This window comes from Dipodomys merriami, unplaced genomic scaffold (assembly GCF_024711535.1).
Source record: "Dipodomys merriami isolate MVZ:Mamm:240054 unplaced genomic scaffold, mDipMer1.0.p SCAF_154, whole genome shotgun sequence".
In the NCBI taxonomy this organism is placed as follows: Eukaryota; Metazoa; Chordata; class Mammalia; order Rodentia; family Heteromyidae; genus Dipodomys; species Dipodomys merriami.
Genome location: NW_027202871.1, coordinates 487359 through 512077, shown reverse-complemented (window position 1 = coordinate 512077; position 24719 = coordinate 487359). Strand labels below are relative to the sequence as shown.

The window sequence follows — 24719 nt, the reverse complement described above, 5'->3', positions numbered from 1 at the left end:
CGCGGGGGCCGCGCGTGCGCCCCGAACTCTCGGGCTCGCCGCCCGCCCGGCGCAACTCCACTCGGTGCCTCTCGCCGGACCGGGACCCGCGGCCGCCGCCGCCGCCGCCGCCGCCGCCACCGCCGCCGGCGTCGTTGCGGGCTCACAAAGAGCGGCGGGAGGCGGCGGGAGGGCGGACGGGCGGCGCGGGCCTGCGGGCCGCCGGGCGGGAGACAAAAGGGGAAGGCGCCTCGCCGGCCGCGCGGGTCCCCGCCCGCCGACCCGCCGGGCCCCGCGCGCCCCGCGCCCCGCACCCCGACTTTCGGTCCCCGCGGGCCGCCCTTGCCGCGCCCCGCACCCCGCGAGCCCTCGGGGCGCGCGGCTGCCGGCGGCGGGGCCCCGGCGGTGCTAAATGATAGAGGATACGATGACTCTGCTGTCTCTGCTGGGTCGCATCATGCGCTACTTCTTGCTGAGACCCGAGACGCTGTTCCTGCTGTGCGTCAGCCTGGCCCTGTGGAGCTACTTCTTCCACACGGACGAGGTGAAGACCATCGTCAAGTCCAGCCGCGACGCCGTGAAGATGGTGAAGGGCAAGGTGGCCGAGATCATGCAGAACGACCGCCTGGGCGGGCTGGACGTGCTCGAGGCCGAGTTCTCCAAGACCTGGGAGTTCAAGAGCCACAACGTGGCCGTCTACTCCATCCAGGGCCGCCGGGACCACATGGAGGACCGCTTCCAGGTTCTCACGGACCTGGCCAACAAGACGCACCCGTCCATCTTCGGGATCTTCGACGGGCACGGCGGCGAGGTAGGGGTTGGCAGCGTGTCTGTCTGTCTGTCTGTCTGTCTGGACGGCGCATGTGAGAGGGGCGTGGCGATGCCCCGAAGTTGGCCCCCAAACACCTCTTGACGCAGAGCTCTTTGGGGTCCGGGGTCCCCCACAGCGGGGAGACCCAAGCTGGGACAGACAGTCGGTGACCTGGCCAGTGTGATTGTGCCGGTCTTGACATTTCCAGTGAACTTTGCCCTTGCCCGGATCCCCGCCCCCTTGGTCCCCCCCCCCCCGCCCCGGGTCTCAGCGCCCCTGTTCTCAGAATAGAGTCCGAATTAGCCACCAAGGAAGAGTTCTGTCGGACGCCCTCCCAAGGAAAAGACCCTTCGTCTGCCGGCCGGGGCGGGACGGCCGAGGGGCGCCCGGCGATCGCCTGCGCCCCGGGGACGAACCCCGCGGGCGGCCCCGCGCGCCTCCCCACCAGCTCGGCCGGCATCCCGGGCGCCTCTCCGGCCGCGGGTGTGAGGAGCGCGGCGACGGGACGGAGGAGCCCCCGCGGCCTTGGCGGGGCCCCGGCCCACCCCGGCGCCCCCGCCGATCGAGGGTGGCCCGGGCCTTCTGGCTTCTTGGCTCTCTCGTGTGGGGTTCGTCTGGGATCGGAAGATGGGGCGGGAGGCCCGTCTGCACCTCTCTCCCACACGTCTCCCCCCTGATGGCCCGCGGGAGTTCAGCTGCCTGGAGGTCAGGGGGGTCCTGGCTCCCAGCCCCGAGGCCGGGACAGGGGTGTGTTACAAGTGGCCCCGCCGGCGCTCCGGAGGGGGCAGGCCGGGCGCCCCACCTTCCTCAGCTGGCCAGTGTGGAACCAAGATCCATTGCTTCCATACTTAAGATTCCTTCCTTTATTTATTTATTTTTTTATTTTTTTTGGGTTTTTAATTGGCCTTATTCTTCTGTAACCCGCACCTCCTCTTTTTCTTTTTTCACCATCTTCCATCCAACTTGCCCGGCCCCTCACCACCCCCAGGACTATGGGGAGCTGTAGGAAACTACACCGTCTCTCTGACGTTTGCTGGTTCCTTGGCCTTGGTTAGGGGTAAACACGAGGAAGGCTTTTAATTGGTTATCTTATCTGCATTCTCCACCCACCATCTGCGAATCTTTCCGTTAATTCTCCTGCGTTGCAGAACCCACTTTACCGAGGTTGACAAACAGGAAAAACTTTAAATCAAGCCTTTATTTTGTTTTGTTTTGTTTTGTGGGCTGAGTTGGGTCTGGAGGTGTGGCTCAGTGGTAGATCACCTGCTTAGCAAGTTGTAGGCCCCGAATTTAAACCCCACTCCCATTAAAAACAAAACAGAAGCTCACTGAAAGCAGTTTTCCATCTAGTCTTTTATTTTCTTTCGGAATGAATGTTTCCCAGTAGTTGTCATTTTGTAACGTTCTCTGTGGCCTGTGTGGCGTGGGAGTGAGCCCTCCCCTTGACCACAGGTAGATGGAAAATGAGAAGTTAATTGGAGGTAGAGACACTACGTACCCGGATAAAGACACACCTGAGTGACAAGGTTGCCAGCAAGTGTAATGACTGATGTGTTTTGTTGGCTGGATTCAGAATGTCTGTGTTTTCATTTTTTTGTTTCTGGATTCTCTGGGGTGAAAGGAAGCATTCATTTTCTCATTTGTAAGTCACTTATTGAGCTTAATAGACTTTGATTTGAAAGTAGTTGGTGGATGGGAATCTGATTCTGGTCTTAGAAAGCACACTTTTACTTTAAAATTTGGATTAAAATTTTAACTTGTAATTGGCAGTATGATGTAACAATAACATCATAAAACTTTGGGTTGTGGTTGTCTGGTATGATACATTGGCATATTTTGAGTCTGTATGTGTAATTAGATGACTAAAACAATGTTTTTTAAGTTGATTTGCTAAAATCAGAAACTCGCAGACCTAATCAAGTTTCAAGTTGAAAAATTTTTGGTAGATGCTTTTATTTAACGAAAAGAATTTTACATATATTTGGATTTTCATTTAAACTTTTTTAAAAATAAAAAGATGGTCATCTTTAGCTAAACTATGAAATGCTTGTTGCTGTAGCTCACGTTTGCTTGCAAAATAATATTATTAATACCTTTGAAAAAATATATCTATTTTCTGTATAACCTTGTGTCATTAGTTCATCATTTTTGGCTTTGTTTTAGGGGAAGGTAGGAAGCTTCTATAAAAAGTGTTACTGAGTTGCTAGAGGAGTGACATTAAGTACTTTTGTGCTATTTCCCTTTTGTTTTTTCTTTCTGTATCATTGGAAGCAAAGCCCAGCAGGTAGTTCTGATGTTGTTCAGATCCTTTTGCATTCACCAGAGGAGGGTGCCACTGATTTTAGTACAGATGACTGTTATAGACTTTCAGAAAACAAGAAGCCGGTACTGAACTCTCTATTATTTTTATACATTTTCTGTAGCTAGAGAGTTTTGAGGATAAATGTAGAATTTCATTTTATTATACTTCATGCTGCTGAGGTAATTCATAAAAAAATTTCCAAGTCTATCTACCGTTGTAGTGATTTTTAGATCCAGAAGGAACCTTGTATATCCAATTACATCCATTTCATCCTAATTTTTTAGATGAGATGCTGAGGACTGAGGACTTGTGACCATCTTACGGTTACAAGGCTAATTTGGGACCTTTGATTTGTTGATCTGTATGTTGAACTACTCGGCACACTGCTTTGCCTATTCACCTAGATTAATAGTGCTCTAGGGATACAAAGTGACTTTTAGAATAGAACTCAGGCGATTTCATTGTAGTGAGAGAGATCTATCTCTTACCAAAAATCATGGCATGCTTATGCTGTTTGTTATGAGACCACAGAGGAGGGATGTTTACATCAGACTAATGGCAGAAAGCTAAGGGAAAAATATTATGAAGGCATCATTTGTTCCAAGATTAAATTGGGAACTAAGTTCCTTCCTTCCTTCCTTCCTTCCTTCCTTCCTTCCTTCCTTCCTTCCTTCCTTCCTTTCTCTTTTTGATAGGATTTCTCAATGTCGTCCAGTCTGGCCTTGACTAAATAGCTTACATTCATTGACCTCAAATGAAAGTTGTATTGCTTTAGGCTCTTGAGTACCGAGATTACAGGTGTATTGCACTCTGCGGGGCTACTGCTTAGGTTTTGAGATATGGCTTTGCCTCTGCTCTGCTTATACTTGACCTTGGCTAATTGTTTAAGCAGTCTTACCTGGAAGTTTCCTATCTAAAAAAGAGGATAATAACACTGAGAAAGCGTGCCCTTCTTCACAGTTTTGTGCCTTGTTAGGGAAGTATTTTAATGGAGAGAAGGGTGGGGAAGAGGAAAACTCTGGGACAAAGAAAAGTCTTCTGTTCAGGAAGTAGTATCCAAAAGAGAGAGATTACCTGTGTAGACCCGCTGTTAAGATGTATGTTAGGCCCTCTCCAGACCAGACTTAACAAAGCCTTTCTATCTCCCTTTGTGTAACTTTCAAAGAACTTCTGATTATTAATTCAGGATTCTATTTCTATGGACGTTGAGAAAGCAGCACCCAGGCATCAAGTTTAAATTTTCTGATTAGTGGAAAGGAATATATTCTCTATGCTTAATTAATAAATCAGCATTCTGTCTTATATCTTAGTCTCTTAGGAAGTAGCACTAGCACTAGCTATGCTAGTGCTCTGAGCCTATTCAACATTTGATTGTTTGACAAAAATTATGTCTTTGGTTTTGTTCTGCTGAAGGCTAGATTTTTTTTTTTTTTTTTTTTTTTTTTTTTTTTTTTTTTTTTTGATTTGTGGAGCTTGAACTCAGGGTCTGGGAGCTATCACTGAGATCATTTGCTAGTGTTTGACCACTTTTAGCCACAGCTTCAATTCTGGTTTTCTGGTGGTTAATTGGAAATATGAGTCTCATGAACTTTTCTGCCTGGGCTGGCTTTGAACTGTTGTCCTCAGATCTTAGCCTCCTGAGTAGCTAGGATTTCAGGCATTAGCCACAGTACCCAATTTGAAGACTAGATTCTGAGTCTGTGACTTTGTTTAGATGCATGAGTTTTTTTTTTTTTTTTTTTCTTCTTCTTCTTCTTTTGTACCAGTACTGGGACTTGAATTCAGTGCCTTTCATTTGTTTGGGCTGAAGGCTGGCATCCTACCACTTGAGCCACAGCTCTACTTCAGGCTTTTTGCTAGTTAATTGGATATATTCTATTAGATTTTTTTTTTAACATAGGCTGGCTTTGAGCCACAATCCTCAGATCTCAGCGTCCTGAGTAGCTAGAGTTACAGGTGCCAGCCATCAGCACCAACCTTGATGCATGCAATTTTTTACAGAGCTATGTTTCCATGGCATTGTAGGCAACTGTCCTAATTTTATGCTCGTAGGGTTTTGTGACATTTTAACCACCATTCTAAGGAGAGGAGGGTTGATTGTGTATGTATCTCAGCTGTGGCAGGGATTTTCTTTTATAACACATGATTAAAACAATAAGACAAAAAAATTTCCAGATTCCATCAATTAGATAGAGGAAAATTATTATTTTTTAAAATTCACAAGTGATGTGTAGCTAGGAAAATGATTGGTATTGGGCTCACCTGCAATTTTTATCTATAGGCGAAGTGTGTGTGTGTGTGTGTGTGTGTGTGTGTCTGTGTGTGTGTCTGTGTGTGTGTCTGTGTGTCTATGTGTTTAATACTACCTGGAAGAAATACCATCAATCTTTTGAGACAGCTTTGTCAGTATTCATAGCGAAATGCGTGTAGAAAAGTGGATGATTTATGTGCTTCATATGAGTATGGGTGTTACTGACACTTGACACAGCTTGAAAACCCATTTCACATCAGAGAAAAGCTGAATTTCAGGTACCTGTTTGGGGGTTGCGGTCCTGAAGCTCAACACTTCCTAGAAGCCCTGAAGGGAAAGTGAATGTGGACAATTGTCTAAAGGACGCACAGTTGGATTCTTTAGATCAAGACCAGTGGTTCTTAACTTTTCTTGGCTCATGCTTTTCCTTTGAGAATGTGTGGAAACCACAACCATGCCCTCTATAAGGATGGACATACACATCACATTTTGTGCTGGTATTGGGGTTTGAACTCAGGATTTGGGGTTTGTTCCTTAGATTTTTCTTTAAGGTGGTGCTTTTATCACTTGGGCTTCAGCTCCATCTTTACCTGTTTGGTGGTTAATTAGAATTGAGTCTCATGAACTTTCCTGGGCTTTGAATCATGATTCTCAGATCACAGCTTCCTGAGTCATGAGGATTACAGGTGTGAGCCACCAGTGCTTAGCTGAAGTAAATAATTCTGTGCTACTACTGTAGTTTGTATAATTTCTTTAGAATTTGACAGTTGGGGTTTTGGGATCAAAGGAGAAAGAAACCATTATTACTGGTGGTAACAATAACAAGAGTAGAGTATGATCCAGTTGGCAATGTTACAAGTATTTTATGTATGTTATTTCCTCTTAATTTTTTGTGAGATAGTTACTGTGTCATTCTCATTTGGTAGATGAGGAAATTAAGGCCCATCATTTAGAATACAAAGAGTAATACATGCTGGCACGGTATACTGGTATACCGTATACGGTATACTGTTGGTGGGAATGTAAACTTGGTGGAAATGTAAACTTTGTGGAAAATGGTATGGAGATTCCTCAGAAAACTAAACATAGAACTACCTTATGATCCAGTAATTCCATTCTTGTACATTTATCAAAAGGATTACAAACTAGGATCTAGTAAAGCCATGGGCACAACTGTGTTCATTGCAGCACTGTTCACCATGGTCAAGGTGTGGAATCAGACCAGATGCCCCTAGTGGATGAATGGATCAAGAAAATGTGGTAATACATATAGAATTTTACTCATCCATTAGAAAGAATGATAGTATATAATTTGCAAATAAATGGAAGGACCTGGGGAAACTCATGTTAAGTAAGTCAGGTCCAGAGAGACATAGGTTACATGTTTTCTGTCATATGTAGAAGCTAGAATTAGTTTGTAAATAGCAGATAATGTCTCTTCAAAGTGTTCTCATCTACCCTGCTTCTTTGCTAGCAGACCCTTCATTTACAAAAGAAACTCCCTTCTAATTATGGCTATTGGCTTATAAAAAGTTTGTATGGTTAGAGTGCCATAGTTAACCTGGCATAAGCAATCATATAATATACTGATTGATATTTACTTGGAAGTACCAAAGGCTTGACGTCAGGACAGCAGGTAGGAGTATAAATGTTTGCAGAGTTTTTCTTTAGTCTGAAGCACTGACAGTTTATTTATTAAATTTTTGATGACCAAGACCATTTCCTAACACATGTGATTTGTTTATACTGCTGAGTTGGTGTGTTGTTTGATTAGATGCCAATCTTGTATTTCAACTCCAGAAGGCTATTTAATATATTATTATCTCTACCAACTTGAGTCAAGCCTAGGCTTTGGTGATGGTTGATTATAATCTTTTTAATATATATCTTCAAAGTCCAAGTTTAAATAAACAAAGGAGGCTATCATTTTTTAAATACTTATAGAACTATAATGCCAATTGGCACTTTCTTTTAGAATTATAGATTCTGAGACTCTATAATCTATCTATAATCGATCAGTAAATGTTTGTGTAGATAAAAGTTATACATGCAGATAAAGGAATAGCTTTCCCATAAAGTAGAAATCTATGAGACTGGATTACTTACTTCCTCTGAAAATGTTTTATCTTTGTATCTATCCTCCCCCCCCCCATCTTTGTCTGTTTTTTGGGAATGGGACTCAATTTAATGAAACATTAGCTAAAACCTTTTCTAAAGTGAAAGGACATCTGATAGTTGAGTCCGTTAAGAATGAGACTGCGGGGCTGGGAAGGTGGCTCAGTGGTAGAGCGCTTGCCTTGCATGCTCAAGGCCCTGGGTTCGATTCCTCAGCACCACATAAGCAAAAAGAAAAAAGCCGGAAGTGGCGCTGTGGCTCAAGTGGTAGAGCGCTAGCCTTGAGCTGAAGAGTTGAGGGACAGCGCTCAGGCCCAGAGTTCAGGCCCCACGTCCGGACCCAAAAAAAAAAAAAAAAAAAAAAAAAAAAAAAAGAATGAGACTGCTCCTCTCCCCTCCCTTCCTCTCTTTCTTCTTCCCTTCCCCTCCTCCTGTTTGCCAGGTATGCTATTACCAGGGGTGGGGACAGCAGGATGTTTGAGGGAAGGGGCCTTGCTGTTTCCTGGCCCAGCAAGGACTCCTTTCTCCACTCTTCCTGGGATGCTAAGGACTATTCAGCTCCCTCTGACTGGACACTGCTCAGCATCCATGATGCTACTCACTCCTTTGGATGCATGGTGCTACTCACTCCTTTGGATGCATGGTGGAAGTGGACACTTCATTTGTCCAGCCCCAGCAAAGCTCATGCAGGCTGATGCATTGGATGTCTGTCTGTCTGCCTATCTAAATCAATCAATCTATCTGTCTGTCTATCTTTTTCCTATCCTATCTAGTCTATTATTTCTTCCTCTTCCTCTTCTTCTTCTTCTTCTTCTTCTTCTTCTTCTTCTTCTTCTTCTTCTTCTTCTTCTTCTTCTTCTTCTTCTTCTTCTTCTCCTCCTCCTCCTCCTCCTCCTCCTCCTCCTCCTCCTCCTCCTCCTCCTCCTCCTCCTCCTCCTTTCTTTCTTCTTTCTTCTTTTTTCTTTCTTCTTCTGATCCTGGGCTTGAACTCAGGGCCTGGGCACTGTCCCTGAGCTCAAGGCTAGCGCTCTACCACTAGAGGTGTAGCTCTCCTATGCCAGCCACACCACTGCCTCTCTTGTCCTGTCCTTCTGTAAGTAGCTTACAGGTGATGTGTGTGTTTTAGTTCCTAAATCAAAGACCCATTTTCCATTGCACAGCAAGTCAACAAACCCTATGACTTCCCTGGAGAAATGAACACTTACTGCATTTGCTTTTCAATGTTAATATTCTGAATTAACATTCTGGATTTTGTTCATTATAAATTAGGACTCCCTCTAGAGGGGGTTTTATACTCTGGCGCAGTACGTCTTAATATTTCAAACTGTATTTTCTACATTCTACCCTTAGCCAGCAAAGTTGTTAATCTAAAACATGGTTTTTGAAAAAAAAAGTCTTAAGTTATGGAATTGCCATTGGGCTGAAACGATTTTTATTCCGATAAGTATGTACAACTTCTTTTTGATGTAGTAAGTGCTTTCATTTATCCTTTTGATTAAATAAATTAACTTGCAGTCAGTCATTGGACATTTTCAGGCCAAATAATTTTGTAAGAATTGAGACATAGTATTTTTTTTTTTTAATACCAGTCCTGGGGCTTGAAATCAGGGCCTGAGCACTGTTCCTGAGCTTCTTTGTGCTCAAGGCTGGGGCTCTACCACTTGAGTCACAGCACAACTTCCAGCTTTTCCTGAGTAGTTAATTAGAGATAAGACTCTCATGGACTGGGCTGGCTTTGAACTTCAGTCCTCATATCTCAGCCTCCTGAGTAGCTAGGATTACAGGCATGAGCCACTAGTGCCTGGCTTACTTTCATCTTAAGGCTTAACTTTTTTTCTAAATTTCTGTGTAGAATGAAGAATTTTCTCTCTGCATAGGTGGCCTGGCTGGGATTTTGAGTTGTCATGTAATCCAAGTAATCCAAATATAGTGCTTAAGCCTTCAGCTACAGGAAATATCTTTTTTTTTTTTTTTTTTTTAAAGATTTTCATCAAGGAAATTCCACATTGTCCTGGGAGAATTGGTTTTTTCTCGTGATTCCTTCAGGAAATTCATCTTCATATGTGAAGTAAGTTTCTTTGGTTTGAGGCTATTTCTCCCAGCCTGGCTTCAACAGTGAGAGATAAATTAAGATTAAACTGTTGCCATTTTTATGTCCTATAATTAAAACATTCCTCTGGTCATATTAACTACATAATCCAATTTGTATTAAAAAAAGATACAAAGTAATTTTTACCAAAGAGAGAAGTTTCCAGGGATCAATAGCAGCTCATCCTTACAAAGCACTAGTTTGCCAACCAAGGAAATATTCCCTTCCAGTTTTACAGATTGGTTTTTTTTTTTTCCTCTCAAATTGATTGTCTACAGGTAGAGGAAGTTCTAGCTGTCTATCTAGAATCTAGATGGTGTATCATTTTCACAATTTGACCACAGGTGATAAGTGCAAGCAGATTTACGAACACTAAAGTAGCCGGGCACTGGTGGCTCATGCTTGTAATACCAGCTACTCAGGAGGCTGAGATTTGAGGATCATGATTTGAAGTAAGCCTGGGCAGAAAAGTCCCTGTGAGACTTTTACTGTTTTTTTTTTTTTTTTTTTTTGCCAATCATGGGGCCTGAGCTCTGGGCCTGGGTGCTGTCCCTCAGCTCTTCAGCTCAAGGCTAGCACTCTACCACTTGAGCCACAGCACCACTTCTGGCCTTTTCTGCTTATGTGGTGCTGAAGAATCGAACCCAGGGCCTCATGCATGTAAGGCAAGCACTCTACCACTGAGCCACCTTCCCAGCCCACTTTACTGTTTTTGTTTGTCTGTCGCTGAGCCCGAACTCTGGGCCAGGGCACTGTCGCTCAGCTCTTCAGCTCAAGACTAGCACTTTGCCACTTGAGTCACAGCCACTTCTGGCTTTTTCTGCTTATGTGGTGCTGAAGAATCGAACCCAGGGCCTCATGCATGCAAGGCAAGCACTCTACCACCGAGCCACCTTCCCAGCCCCCCTTTGAGACTTGTATTTCCAATTAACCACTCAGAAGTCAGAAGTGGTGCTGTGGCATAAGTAGTAGAATGTTAGCCTTGAGAACAGAGATGCTCAGAGACAGCGCTGAGGCCCACAACCGACCAAAAAACCAAAAAAACACAAAAGTTAAGTAAGAATGCACAAGTAGGTTTTGATTTAGCAGCTTGGTGTCTTGAGATGTCTAGGTCAGTATCTTAGAAATTCCTTCATAGATGCAAAGGTGGTGCTTAGAGCTTCTGTGGCTACCTCTGTCCTGTGGTCTTTGTGCAGCTACTTCCAGGGATGTGAAAAAGCAGCTCTCTGCCCTGCTGCCTTCTTTCAGCTGGAGGAAGACCATCCTCAAAGCTTGCAGGCCACAGTTATGGCCCACATCCATGCTTAAACCAATAATGTGGCCTCAAATATGACCACTGTGATTAACTCTGACGTATCCGAATTCACTTTGGGTAGGAGCCCAGCAGTTCTGAAACGCACAACCTAGAAATGCGAGCGAGACTAAAATTGTATCTGTTGAGTGGGACACACAGTTGAGACGGGTTTGGAGAAGGTGGCCTGAAATATTCCTTGTTCTAGACATTAGCCACCTTATTGGATAACAGTACTATAACATATGTGTGTTATATATTGACGTGAAGGAGCTTCAACTTAGCATCTTACTTTCAGATGGGTTGCAAATAGACTTGCCTAGGTACTGAGATATGAATTTCATATTTTATGGTCTTCCCTCCCTCCCTCCCTCCCTCCCTCCCTCCCTCCCTCCCTCCCTCCCTCCCTCCCCTTCCTTCCTTCCTTCCTTCCTGATAATCATTTTATTGTCCACGCTGGCTCAAACTCACAATCTTTCTGCTCCAGCCTTGTGAATGCTGGGATCACACATATGTGCTACCATGCCCACACATGAAAGGTAACTTTCAGGGCTGGGAAGGTGGCTCAGTGGTAGAGCGCTTGCCTTGCATACCTGAGGCCCTGAGTTCGATTCCTCAGCACCACATAAGCAAAAAGAAAAAAGCCGGAAGTGGTGCTGTGGCTCAAGTGGTAGAGCGCTAGCCTTGAGCTGAAGAGCTGAGGAGTGCCCAGGCCCAGAGTTCAGGCCCCATGACCAGACCCCCCCCCCAAAAAAAAAAAAAAAAAAAGAAAGCTAACTTTCTAACTCAGGTTTCTCTCTGTTCTGTATAAACTAATAACAAGGAGGATATGAGATCAGCAAGGTGATTTTTCTCTGTAATACATGACTGTTGATTCGAGTTAAGCTACTGATGAATATGGAATCACTAAAGAAGGTCTGTTCACTGTCCATCTTTTTTCTTAGCTCCTGTTTTAGACAGTGAATTAGTGTCAAATTCAGTAAGATTTTCATCCTGCTGAGAATTTGACAGCTTTTGTAAACTGCAGTGTTTTGTAATACCCTAATCTAGACCAAGCCAAAGAGGGAGTTTCAGATTTTGGAGGAGGCCATCCTCACGAAGCTCTGGCCACAGTTCGAGGCCTTGAGGGAGGCGTGTCTGGAGGGGGAGCTTAGGAGCTGTCTTGCCCTGGCACATGTGTCAATTTTGCTGAAGGTTGCGGTGCTGGGCATTTGTGCATGCTAGGCAACTACTCTACTGCTGAATTATCACCCCAGCTCGGTTGTCATCATTTCATCTAGGATTTCTTATGTGTAGAATCCCTGTTCTAATTTCTATACTTCTTGTGTAAGGAGAGCGTGTCTACTTACTGAAATGTCTCATACTAAGTGGGCCTGGGTCCTGAAGACAAAGTCATGTCTAGTCAAAGTTCTTTTGGGTTGGGCACTGGTGGCTCACCCCTGTAGTTCTAGCTACTCAGGATTCTGAGATCTGAGGATCACAGTTCAAAGCCAGGTAGGACAGACAAACCTAGGAGACTTTTATCTCCAGTTAACCAGCAAGAATCTGGAAGTGGGATGGCTGACGTGGTAGAACATTAAGCTTTGAGTTAAGGGAGCTTGAGGCTATGAGCTCAAGCCCCAGTATACCTCTTCATCCCAGTTTACCTTGGAAGATCTTTTGCCTTGCCCAGAAATGAACTTGATTTTACACCTAATATGTGGTTATAAATGTATAATATCTGAAGAAGTGAATAGTGATGATCAAAGTATATCTATTCAGAATATAGTTTTATAATGTTTAAAATGTTATAAAATTATATTAAATTTGTACAGACTTGAGAATGGTATCATTTCATTGTATGTTCTCCGTGCTAATAGAGTAAGTAATTGAGAAAAATTTAGAGATTCTTCTGTTGTAGGCATATTTTTAAAGAACATACATATTTCTGCATGCCATTACTTTGAAACAAGATAAGCTCTAAGTTTTTAAGAGTAAGATTAATTTAATGTGATTATTTAAGCAGTCAGTTTTAGGAAGATAATTACAATGCCATATTGAATGTGTTATTTTTAATCTAAGCGCCAGTCATAGCTTTGGTACCAGATGGGAATATAGAGCCGGGTACTTGGCCTGATAATTCAGACTCATAAATACATCAAAACACTTTACATTCGCTGTTTCTTTCTTGCCTTGAGGCCCTGGGTTTTTTTTTTTTTTTCCTCCAGTGATTTCAGAGGAGAAACCAGATGGGCATTCTGACCTTCCTCCCACTTTCCTGACAACTCTTATATATTACCTGGGTATCTGATTATTCCTGGCGTCTAAGATATTATGCTTGGGCCTAACTTAGTCTAGTCTAGTCTTGGGTTTGTCTAAGAGTGATACAAAGCAGCAAATAATTCTTGGAAATGAAACTCATTTTTTAAAACATGGAATTGATCCAAGTAACTGCTAGATAACTCCTTGCGGGTAAAGAACTAGGATGCTAACAGTGGCATTTCACCTTAGAGTCACAGGCCTTCCTCTGGTTCATAGAGCTACATGGAGACAGAAATTGTTTATCCCCAAAGGATTATTTAATATGAACAGATTTAGACATGAAAGAGGGCAGGCAGGCATGTATTTTGGAAATGGTGCTTAAGAGGCAATTCTTTGATGAGTAGACAGGATAAAAATGGGCGTATAGGAGTGCCTGTCTCTGGATCTTCCCTGGTGGCATTGTGTTATGGAGATGAAGATAACTTACCTTCCTGCTTTATAAAAATTTGATTGAGGGAAGTGGAGGCATGGAGCACCAGGCATGATCTAAAAAAGCCATGTGAGACCATGAGACATGAGTTCAAGCCCTAGGACTGACTCAAAAAACAAAAATCAAAAACAGATTCACAAGATACTATTTTCTCATAGAAAGTCCATATTCAGATTTTTCCCATGGTCACAATTGTTCTTTTTAAAATTCACTTTGCTGAGCTATGACAGACATGTATGTATACATACATGTATATCTATTTTTTGGTGGTACTGGGTTTGAAATCAAGGCCTCATACTTTGTTAGGCAGGTACTATATTACTTTATCAATAGCCCCAGCACTTTTTCTTATTAGTTGTTTTTCAGACAGTGTCTGGGCCAGCCCATGACCATGATTGTCCTACTTCTGTCTCCCTCATAGGGGCTCACAGTGGGTGCCACAGGCCTGGCTTATTGATTGTAATGGTATCATATATATATATATATATTTTTTGTCAGTCGTGGGGCCTGAACTCTGGGCTTGGGCACTGTCCCTCAGTTCTTCAGCTCAAGGCTAGCACTCTACCACTAGAGCCACAGTGCCCCTTCTGGCTTTTTCTGCCTATGTAGTACTAAGGAATCGAACACAGGGCCTTAGGCATGCAAGGCCAACACTCTACCACTGAGCCACCTCTCCAGCCCTTCATATTTGTTTTTATCTTGTGCCTTGGCTGGCCTCTATCCACAGTCCTCCTGACCTCCACTTCCTGGATAGCTGCAGGTGTGAGCCACTTTGCCATACCGAACTACACACGTTGGATGTATGTGATCAGATCAGTTTTATATAGTCCTTTGAAACCACCAATGCAGTTAAGATAATGGACCTACTCATCACTCTGCAAAGTTTCTTTGTGCATCCTGGTAATTCCTCTCTGTCCTTCCCTTGGCCCTTCTCCATTCCTAGGCAATCTAGGGACCCCTTAGGCTAGTTTGTTTCTGTAGTTATAGATTAGTTTGCATTTTGTAAAATTTTATATGCATAGAAATAAATAGTGTGTAGCATTTCTATCTTTTTTTCCATACTCAGCACAGCCAGTTTGGGATCTATATTATTTCACCTATCAATAACTCATTAAAAAAATAATGGTCTATCTTATAGTTCATCCATTTTTATTACTAAACTGTATATGTCAAATTTTGTTACTCTAGTTATTTTTAAGTACTTGAATTTTTTTTTGTTTTTGTTTTTTCTTTGGTTGCATTTTTGGCTGCCATATGTAAGTCTTTAAGGGTATATATTTCCATATATCCTGAGTAAATACCTGGTGGATCATCTCATACATTACAGAACAGAAAACAGCCTATTGATATGATAGAAATACTTTAAAGGAGATTAAAAATAATCAATTTTTACCTACTCTCTCTGTATACAAACACATCTATGCTTGTGTGTGTAAGTATGCACACACATCAGTTAAAGGAAATAGCATTTTAGAAAATATTCAGCAGGAGGAAAATGGACATTTTCTACTTCTGAGTGTTTTGTGAATCCATTCAACAATCTTATAACTCAATTGTTAACATGTCTATACCTGTCTCTTCCTTATCTCCCCCAGTGTGGGAAATAGAAGTTGCTTTGTGACTTTTTCCACCCAGTCACACAATTATCTAGAGAAAGATGGACACAAAACTTTTTAGGTAGAGGGTCCCATAGGTTGAAAATGTGACCATTTTTTAAAAAATATTAAACTTGCCTTGTCAGTGTATTGAAACCTCTTTGTCAACTAGGTAAAAAAAAAGATAAAGTATATGCAAAGGGTTTAGCATAGAACTTGGTAGCATAGTGCTTTTTAAAATTTTTAAGTGTTGTCATCAAATTATTATTTCCTTTTAAACTTTTTTTTTATTTTTTGGCAGTTGTGGAGCTTGAACTCAGAGTCTGGGAGCTGTCCCTCAGCTCTTCAGCTCAAGACCAGTGCTCTACCACTTGAGCCACAGTGCCACTTCTGGTTTTCTGGTCATTAAGGAGATAAGACTCTCATGGACTTTGCTGCCCTGGCTGGTTTTGAATTATGATCCTCCCATCTCAGCCTCCTGAGTAGCTAGGTATGAGCCACCGGCACCCAGCCTCATTATTACTCTTAAACTTGATGTTTTGGTTTAGTGAACAAATTAGTGTATGAAATGTTCCCATTTCATTCAGCAACTTTATTATTTACTTACTTTTTATGGAAGTACATTTCAAAATTATACAGTTTAATGCATTTGTACAAATAGAACATATGTAACCAACATTCAACTCAAGATGTAGAATGTTACCTGTCCCACAGGAGCTTTGATCATTGTTCCTTTCTGGTCATTGTCCTTGATTTTTTTTTTTAAAGGGGGGAAAAAGTCTTTTCCTTTAGTGTCATGTAAACTTTTAATAGCTCTGGCTGACCAATGCAGCCTTAGGAATGCCTTGTTATATGGTTTTATTTTCAATTGCTTTACAAAGTATGCTTTTTGGAAAGAGATGTCAGTCCTGAAGGTTGTTAAATTTGGACATAGAAAGACTGAGTGATCTTATAGGTTTTTTCCTGTATTTCTGGCTTTGATTTATCCTTAGTATAGAAATCCGTTGAAGAAAAAGTGTCCATTGTACTGAAAGAAAAGGACATGGCTCAGCTGCCCAGACTTCTGAGATGCCCTCTCTGGGAAGCATTCCTCATTCACAAGAGCTCAGGATACATGAAAGGAATCCTGGGGTGGAGGAAGGCTACCTGGTGCTGGGTGCCCTGGTCTCCCTGGTCTCCTGGGACCCAGCTTCTAAGCACCTGATTAGAAGTAATAGAACAGGGTGTGTTTACCCTGTTTCTGTCTAGGCATGTTTAAAAAGCCAGGGGTAATTTTTCCATAAGGAAGCTTCTCAGAGGACGAATAAAGACTTGGGGCTTGAATTTGAGGCCTTTTATATAGTTTCTTTTTGAAATCAAAGCAAAGAACACATTGATGCTGATTCTTTTCCCTCCTTTCTCCTCCCCACCCCCACCCCCTCTCCCCAACTAGCCTGATCTTGTGTGTGTTGTCTAGTTTCCTATGTCCAGCTATGGCTGAGTTAAAATACAGAGCGCACATTATAGAATGCCATTACTCAGGTTTTGTGTGTGGGTTGGTCATGGGGCTTGAACATCAGGGTCTGGATGCTGCCCCTGAGCCTTTTCTTTTTCTTTTTTGCTCAAGGCTAGCACTTTTACCTTTTTGAGCCACAGCTCCACTTCTGGTTTCCTGATGGCTAATTGGAGATAAGAGTCTCACTGACTTTTCCTGCCTGGGCTGGCTTCGAACTGCAGTCCTCAGATCTTAGCCTCCTGTGTAGCTATGATTACAGGCATGAGCTGCCAAGTGCCTGGCTCATTACTCAGTTTTGACTATTGTTTTTTTTTTTATAGTACAGTGCACATAACATAAAATTCCTCCTACTAAAGTGTACGACATACTGTATTTTAGTATATTTATAAGGCTACTCAATCATCACCAGTAGTTATTTTAGAGCAACTTTCTTCACCCCAAGTATAAATCATGTACCCATTAACATTTCCTTGTTCTTTTTGTGTAGTTTTGTCAAATAAATGTTGTCATTGTTATCTCTGCTTCAGAGAAGTCTTTATTCCAGAATTATCGTAAATACCAGGTTGAGGGGCACCATTACAGGACATGAAAGTCACAATCACTTATCAGATTTACCGTGCATCTGTATGACAGTGTGTTTTGTGCAAAACTGATCACAGAGAAGGATGTCTGACCATGTTAAAATCATAGCTGGTCTGTGCTTGAAATATTCAGTGGTTAATTAATGCATGTGTGGCAATGGCACAATGAAATCTTGCGCAGCAAATATATGCTGATAAAAATTAAAAAAAATCATGGTTGAGAAGTCAGTTCTTCTGGTTTCTGGGAAAAGGTTTCTATTAATTTATGCATGCATGTAGATTTGAAAAATGCACATAATGAATGTATATTTATACTTGTTGATTTCAAGAAGTAGATTTGTTTCTAAACTAATGTGATTAACTTCCTTTTTTTCCTCCCTCAGGACAGAGCAGATGCAGTTTAATCTTTGGATGCTCACAGTTCTTTAGTCATTTTTGTTTTACTGAAGCATTATAATCTGAAGATGTTTTAAAAGAGGAAAAGTTAAAACAAAACAAAACAAAACATGCAATAGGAACTTTGAAGATGCAGGAAGGGCCCTACCCTGTGCTCTGGACTTTTCCATATCACCTGTTTTCCTTTTTTATTTTTTGTTGGTCATGGGCCTGAGCTCTGGGCCTGGGTGCTATCCCACAGCTCTTCAGCTCAAGGCGAAGCGCTCTATCACTTGAGCCACAGCGCCACTTCCAGGATTAACTTCCTTTTAAAAAGCTTTATTTTTGGGCTGGGAAGTTGGCTCAGTGGTAGAGCGTTTGCCTTGCATGCATGAGGCCCTGGGTTCGATTCCTCAGCGCTACATAAGCAGGAAAAAAAAAGCCGGAAGTGACGCTGTGGTTCAAGTGGTAGAGTGCTAGCCTTGAGCTGAAGAGCTGAGGGACAGTGCCCAGGCCCAGAGTTCAGGCCCACGACCAGAAACCCCCCTCCCCCCCAAAAAAAAGCTTTATTTTCACCAAATGTCAATGGCTCATGCCTGTAATCCTAGCTACTCAGGAAGCTGAGATCTAAGGATCCTTGTTTGAAGCCAGCCTGGTCAGAAAAGGCCCCATGGGACTCTAACCACTCACAAAACAAGAAGTAGAGGTATGGCTCAAAGTGGTAGAGTGCTAGCCTTGAGCATGAACTCAGGTACAGTGTTCAAGCCCCACAACTTTTGCAAAAAAAAACCAAAACCAACCCCCCCCCAAACCAAACCAAAACAAACCAAACCCCCCCCAAACAAAAAAAACTCCCAAAATCCAAAAAAACAACTTTATTTCCATTGATTGTATTAATATATTGACTTTTTGGATCAAAATACCTTTATTTCCATTGATTGTATTAATATATTGACTTTTTGGATCGAAATACCTTTGTTCAACTATTTAAAAATAATAAAAAATGTAAAAAAAAGCTTCATGTAGATTTTCAAAAGGTTTTGAACTTGTCCTTTCATATTTCAAAGGTGTTTTGTACCTTTAAACAAAATTAAGCAGGTGGAGCTTAGAAGAATCATCAGGTTAAAAAAAAGGTTCATTGTCTTCTTACCTCTAACTTTATAGTCATGCTTTAAGTATTTTTATGCCAAATTCTATAACTTGCTTAATAATGTACTTAATTTGTGTGTGTGTGTGTGTGTGTGTGTGTGTGTGTGTGTGTGTGGGTTGGTTGGTTGGTTGTAGTTGAACTCAGGGCCTGGGCACTGTCTTTGAGCTTCAAGTTTAATGTGTGTGTGTGTGTGTGTGTGTGTGTGTGTGTGTGTGTGTGTGTGTGTGTGTGTGTGTGTGTGTGTGTGTGTGTGTGTTGGTTGTAGTTGAACGTTTAATGTGTGTGTGTGTGTGTGTGTGTGTGTGTGTGTGTGTGTGTGTGTGTGTTGGTTGTAGTTGAACTCAGGGCCTGGGCACTGTCTTTGAGCTTCAAGTCTAACACTTTACCACTTTGAGCCATAGTTCCACTTCCAGTTTTCTGGTGACTAATTGGAGATGAGTATCTCATGGACTTTTCTGCCTGGGCTGGCTTTGAACTGCCATCCTCAGATCTCAGCCTTCTGATTAACTAGGATTACAGACATGAGCCACCAGCATCCTGGCTTAATTTTAAAATATACTTTAGAAATGCTTTTTTATTGAATTTATTATTGTGTAATTTGTCAGTTGATAAAAGAATCTTGGAACATTTTGCTTTGAATGGTCTTGGTTAAGCTTAGCTAGTAATCTTTCTCAAAAATTGCTTTAGTCTCTTTATGGGCCAATGGAACTTCTGAGCAGCTATAGAAACGTTCATACTGAAAGACCTGGGTCTGTTGATCAAAAGTCACCTGTGTCCAGAACCTTTAGAGGCCTCTGTGCTCAGAGCAGCTTTTGTACAGGAAGGCTCCAGTGACCCCCAAATTTACATCTGCATCTTCTCAGGCCTATGTCGTCTCGGTGATACTGCCTGCAGTTCACTTGTATTCATCCGTTTTTAAAATAATTCTCAGGAAGAAAGTGGCCTTTATTGTGTTTTATGTATAGAAGTGAAGGCATAAAGACATCAAAGGTCTGTGGATGTAAAAACAAGTCTGTGGTTGTTCACTAACAGAATTAAGTCATCTGTCTCCTTCTGTGAAAATCACATGCCATAGTTCATTTTTGTCTTGAATCCTAGTTTTCTGTACCCTCTCTTAGAATTTCACAAATGCTTTTTTTGTGAATGTACAGAACTGTACATTCTTACAGTCAGATATTGATTGAAGAAATATTTTGTAGAGAGAAGAGGTGGAGCAGGAACATTTTTGTTTTTGTTTTTTGGTGTGTGTGCCAATACTGGAGCTTGAACTCAGGGCCTTGTACTCTTGTTTGGAATTTTTTGCTCAAGGTTAGTGCTCTACCACTTCAATCATAGCTCCACTTTGGCTTTTTACTGGTTAATTGGTAATCAGAGTCTCACAAACATTTTTACCTGGGCTGACTTTGAACTGTGATTCTCATATCTTAACCTCCTGAGTAGCTAGATGAGTGGCATGAGCCCCCAGACCTAGCAGTAGTAACTTTTAAAGATCCTAAAAAGGATTTGGAACAGAATCCTAAAGTTTGGGTCAGAAGTATATAGGAAGACCATAAAGTATATGAACTTCTAAGGGGTTTGAGCTTATTGCCTAAACCTAATAATGCCTTTAATGTGCTTAAAAATTGAAATATAATATTTCATTTTGCTAGTTTAGCTTGTAGCATGTTCATATTTTCAGAATACTTAATGATAGCTATCTCTCTACTTTTCTATAGATCACACTACAGATAGCTATATGTGACTGTATTTCTACTGTGTTTTCTTTTCTTTTTGGTGCTGAGAATTGAGCAGGGCCTCATGTGTGCTTTGCAGGTGTCCCACTACTGAGCTTCTTCCCTAATTTGCCACTGTACTCCTTCCCAGTCTTAATATTCTGCTTGTCTACCATGTTGTTCTGTTTACGTATACTGCCATATACTGGAGTTATGTGGGTATTAGACTATGAATTGATATTGATAATGGACTGGATAAAGTTTCAAAGAGCCCAAGCAAGCCATCTTTGACTGTGTGAATAGTTAATCAGGAATAAGTATCTTGCAGGAAACATGGGAGCTTTAATGGGTATTAGGTAACAGTCACTATTGAAAAAGAAACTAGAAAAAGGTGCCCCATACACACAGTATAAAACAAAGGTTTGTAGACTCTGAAACTGACCTTTCAGAAACCCAGAATAGAATTACATGAGGATTTTTTTTTTTTTTTTTTTTTTAACTCAGGGGCTGGGCACTGTCCCTGAGCTACGTTTTGCTCAAGCCTAGCACTCTACTACTTGAGCCACAGTGCCACTTCTGGCCTTTTCTGTTTATGTGGTATTGAGGAATCAAACCCAGGGCTTCATGCACGCTAGTCAAGCACTCTACTACTAAGCCACATTCCCAGCCCCACATGAGGATTTTTTTAAAAAAAACAAACTTTGTTTTTCTCTCCACATGCTATTTCTCTTAAAGGCAAGTTCATTTCTTTATGTTACTTTGATGAGACATTAATTTATCTAAATTCTTATTGTGCTGCTAACAATGTAGTAAGCACTGAATTTTGAGCTGGTTAGTTGAATGTCAAATGCTTTTCTTTGTGATTGTGGGGCTTGAACTCAGGGCATGGGTGCTGTCCTTGAGCTTTTTTTTGCTCAAAGCCAGTGTTCTACCTATCACTTTGAGCCATAGAACCACGTCCAAATGCTTCTTTTTATTGGCCCTAGAGAACCTTTTCCTAAGGAAAACCTTGGGAGAGGGAAGGAAAGACGGGTTGATCAACTCACTGGAAAGACAAAAGTACTGATTGTCTGGGAATGAATCTGCTAGGAGACTACTTTGACCAGCATATCTGGATCTGTGCTGGTTGCTGGAAACATCTTGAGTTTCTGGCACCACTGGCAGAAAGTTCTTCTTTTTTTTTTTTTTTTTTTTTTTTTTTTGGGTCCGGTCGTGGGGACTGAACTCTGGGCCTGGGCACTGTCCCTCAGCTCTTTAGTTCAAGGCTAGCGCTCTACCACTTGAGCCACAGTGCCACTTCCAGTTTTCTGGTGGTTAACTGGAGATAAGAGTCTCATGGACTTTCCTGCCCAGGCTGGCTTTGAACCATGATCCTCAGATCTCAGCCTCCTGAGTAGCTAGGATTATAGGTGTGAACCCGGCAGAGGAGAGTTTTTTGAAGTGTGCTTCCTGGAACATTTGGAAGATTCTAAATAATTTTATTTTTATTTTTTTGGGTCCGGTCGTGGGGCCTGAACTCTGGGCCTGGGTGCTGTCCCTCAGCTCTTCAGTTCAAGGCTAGTGCTCTACCACTTGAGCCACAGTGCCACTTCCGGCCTTCTTTCTTTTTGCTTATGTGGTGCTGGGGAATCGAACCCAGGGCTCAGGCATGCAAGGCAAGCGCTCTACCACTGAGCCACCTTCCCAGCCCCTAAATAATTTTAGTATACAAGAAATAATAAATTACTTATCTAAAAGAAAAATTAATTATATTAAAATAAAAGTTTGTAATTTTTTTAGTATTACATGTCTGATAATGAAGTACAAGCTTCTATCATTAAAATGTTCAAACTAGAAATTTCAAACCATGAATGCTCAATAGCAAAATTACATTTTCCTTCTACCCCAGATCTCTAAATTCCTTATTCCAGAGGGAACCATGATGTTTCCCTTTTATTTTTTGAATAATTTTAGCATGTTCAAATGCTTAAGCATGTGCAAAGCTATGTGCAAATGTTCTGTGATTCTAGCTCCCTTTTCATATAAATAAGAGCCTACTGTGTAAATCCTCGGTGCCTTGCTCTATTTCACTTCATATACTTTAGAAGTTAATTAATTGCTCTCAAATATCTCATGGAGTAAAAGTAATTTGTTAGTATTTTTCCTTTGTGAACAGTGTGCAAACCATATTTCTGTCGCCTCGTTTTCTTTTTTGATCAAATTGTAAGAATTCTTTACATATGAAAAAATTTGCCCTCTGTCTTATGTGTTGTTAGTATATTTTTGTAGTTTGCTATGTATCTTTTGACGCATGACATTTTTGTCTTTGAAGATTGGAAAAAATCTTATGCCTTAAACTTAGCATTTATTTCCATTTTGGAATTTTGTGTCTTAGAAGCCTTTTTACAGTAAGATATAATGAAGATTATTATTTTCTACAGTATATTAAGGAATTCACTATTTTTGCCTTTGATCTATCAGAAATATGAGAAGCAAGGTAGAAATTTCTTTTTATTTTTCCAGTTTAATGTGACAGTCTAGTTTTTCTATCCTTTGAAGTATAGTGATAATATATAATAAATTATTTTGTGTAAGGTCTATTTAAATACAGACTTTGCTATTTAATGCTTTTCATGCACCTGGTAGAAGCAACAGGCAATCTGCTATTGCTGCTATTATTAAATAATGCTTCTGTACTTCATTATTCCTGAACATTAAAAAATGATTAGAATTGTGCATTTCTACAAAGATGAATTTCTACAAAGGAGAATTTACCTATAACTTTTTAGATCTAGTGTTGTCTAAGGCTTTGACTTTTTTTTAAATTACATGAGCTATTATTTACCTATTGATGAAATTTATATAACAAATGGCATGATATATGTATGTTTGATACTAATATTGTTTGTGTAAACTTAGATAATCATTTTTTATATTTGAAGTTTTCCCAATACTCTCATTCCATTTAGCATATTAGAAATTAGGCATGCTTTCTTAATTGTAATGTATAAAAGTGTTTTTATCAAGGTAAAATGTAGCCCAGTTCTTGGTTAATGTGTATGAAGCAGAAATAAGTTAGGGTAGATAAGCTGGTCAGGCAGAAGCAACAAAGCCAGGAGCTTAGCAACATTTTTGAGGGGGCTCTGCTAGAGTCAAGGGTCACCTTTGGGAGCATAGACTTGGAAAACATAGAAGGAGAGATTGTGCAATGTAGAGGAAGTGCTGTGAGGTTGGGAGCTCTTACCATCGTGAAAGCTTGCTGAGTGCTCTATTACCCTAGTGCTCTCTGCCATTGTGTTGCTTTGTGGAGCTGGGACAAAGTGACAGAGTAAAGCTGCAGGGACATCCTAGAGGAATGACAGATGCATTGGGATACTGGCCATATCTAGGCCACTTAATGGTCAGCATTTAGATTATATCTGTATCTATCTATTGCTATATCTAACCTCTATGGCATATATATCTATATATTTCTCTCTCTGTATATATATATATACACACACACACAGATATCTGTATATTTCTCTCTGTGTATATTTATATATGCACATATATACAACTTTTGTCTCTTCTCATCTATGTTAGCTTCAAACTGTGTTTTTGCCTTGGGAAGGAAATAGTTGCAAATTATTCATGGTTGGTTATTTTTTGGTGTGTGAGTGCGTGTGCATGCGTGCATGTGTTTTCCTTTGTCCCCCCCCCCCCCCCCCCCCCCCCCCCGCCGCTCAAGGTGCCACTTCCAGGTTTTGAATGATGAATTGGAGATAAGAGTCTCACAGGGACTTTTCTGCCTGGGCTGGCTTCGAACTGTGATTTTCAGATCTCAACCTCCTGAGTAGCTAGGATTACAGGCTTGAACCACTGGTGCCTGGCATAATTAGCTTTTAATTATTTTTTCTTAGTGTCGTTTAGTTTATGATAATTCTTTAGATATTGTAACATAATATGTCCAGTTATAACCCAGTAACAAATTTGTACTGAATACCACTCAAGCTTAGAATTAAAAATAGATTTTTAAAAAGAAATTCTTGGGCTGGGAAGGTGGCTCAGTGGTAGAGCGCTTGCCTTGCATGCATGAGGCCCTGGGTTCGATTCCTCAGCACCACATAAGCAAAAAGAAAAAAGCTGGAAATGGCGCTGTGGCTCAAGTGGTAGAGTGCTAGCTTTGAGCTGAAGAGCTGAGGGACAGCGCCCAGGCCCGGAGTTCAGGCCCCACGACCAGACCCCCCCCAAAAAAGAAATTCTTGGTTAGAATAGTTTTAG

The 24719-nt window shown here is 41.5% G+C and overlaps 1 protein-coding gene across 1 annotated transcript in view; it reads left to right on the top strand.

Moving 5' to 3' along the window:
* The first annotated feature begins 308 nt into the window (after positions 1–308).
* Positions 309–24719, top strand: part of Ppm1l (protein phosphatase, Mg2+/Mn2+ dependent 1L) — a 188512-nt gene continuing 164101 nt past the window's right edge. Inside the window, exon 1 of the mRNA XM_070022841.1 lies at positions 309–790. Within this exon, the coding sequence (XP_069878942.1) occupies positions 392–790 (399 nt within the window). The 5' untranslated portion in view covers positions 309–391. The remainder of the gene's footprint in view (positions 791–24719) is intronic.